This window comes from Thermobia domestica, chromosome 7 (assembly GCF_964235325.1).
Source record: "Thermobia domestica chromosome 7, izTheDome1.hap1.1, whole genome shotgun sequence".
Lineage (NCBI taxonomy): Eukaryota > Metazoa > Arthropoda > Insecta > Zygentoma > Lepismatidae > Thermobia > Thermobia domestica.
Window position 1 is genome coordinate 235570613 of NC_137460.1, and position 1172 is coordinate 235571784.

General features: G+C 37.1%; 1 protein-coding gene across 1 annotated transcript; it reads left to right on the forward strand.

Annotated features, from left to right (window-relative positions):
• LOC145689605 (uncharacterized) lies at positions 1–642 on the forward strand. The gene has a single exon (XM_081763788.1). It carries the CDS (start codon positions 1–3, stop codon positions 640–642), a length of 642 nt encoding a protein of 213 aa, XP_081619914.1.
• The last annotated feature ends 530 nt before the right edge of the window (positions 643–1172 follow it).

Here is a 1172-nt window from a genome sequence, read left to right on the forward strand (position 1 = left end):
ATGCTTGTTATAGGAGGTGTTGAAACCAATCCGGGCCCCACTAGTTCAAACAAATCGGATATTGCTGAAATCAAGGCAATACTAAACGGAGTGAAAAGTCCCAATGAAGCTGTTGTCAGTGAAGTGCGTGGGTTGACAGAAACCGTGACAAAAATTATGGACAGACTTGACTTGATTGACAAGAAACTCGAGACCATAACAAACGACGTCAATGAACTACAAAAATACACTGAATTCCTGGAAGAACGGCTGGACGACCTCGAAAATAGGAGTAGAAGGCAAAACATTGTGCTGTATGGCGTTGAAGAGGGCGAAAGAGAGACATGGACAGAAACTGAAGAAAAAGTGTGCAAAGTAATTCAAGACAGATTAAAAATTCAGTTAAGAGACGACGAAATAATGCGAGCTCACAGAGTAGGAAAGATAACTGCGAATAAAAATCGACCTATTGTGTGTAAGTTTTTAAGAGACAAAACCAAAGATGTTCTTAAAAGCAGACGCAAACTTCGTGATAGTAACATTTACATTGAACAGGATTATTCTAACAAAGTGAGAAATGAACGCAAAAATTTACAAGTTTTCATGAAAGAGGCAAGGCAACGCGGTAGTTATGCTTATCTGCAGTTTCGTTATCTATATTGATGGGGAAAAATTCACTTTAAGTGCACTTGAAAATAGGAACAGACAGCATCCAAGCAAAACAAGAGACTCCACATTCCAGCTTACAGCCTCTGAACCCCTGTCAGTAGTAAGGGCCTGACTTGGCCTAACTCTCTGTACTAAAACCTCCGCGCAACGTTGACATTTCATTTTCTTTCAGTTCACCTGTCCATAGCGTGGATTTAAGGTGAAACTAATCTAATTTGGCCCAGTGTTCTTAGTCGCCACCGCAGCAATCGCTACGGAAAATTAAAAAATATGTTGTCCAGGAACTTGGTCGCGAAGATAATGCCGACAGTGAACATATTTGGATAGATAAACTTATCATATGTTATTTATTAGCTAATTAATTCAAAAGTAAACAGAAACATACAATTACTATTAAAATAATATATGACTGTGAATTTTATGAAATTTTATATTGTCCTCGATTATTCATGAACATAATAAAACATAAAACACAAGATTAATATAATTCCAACAAGGTAAGTATTGTAGTAAATAGCAGGTAA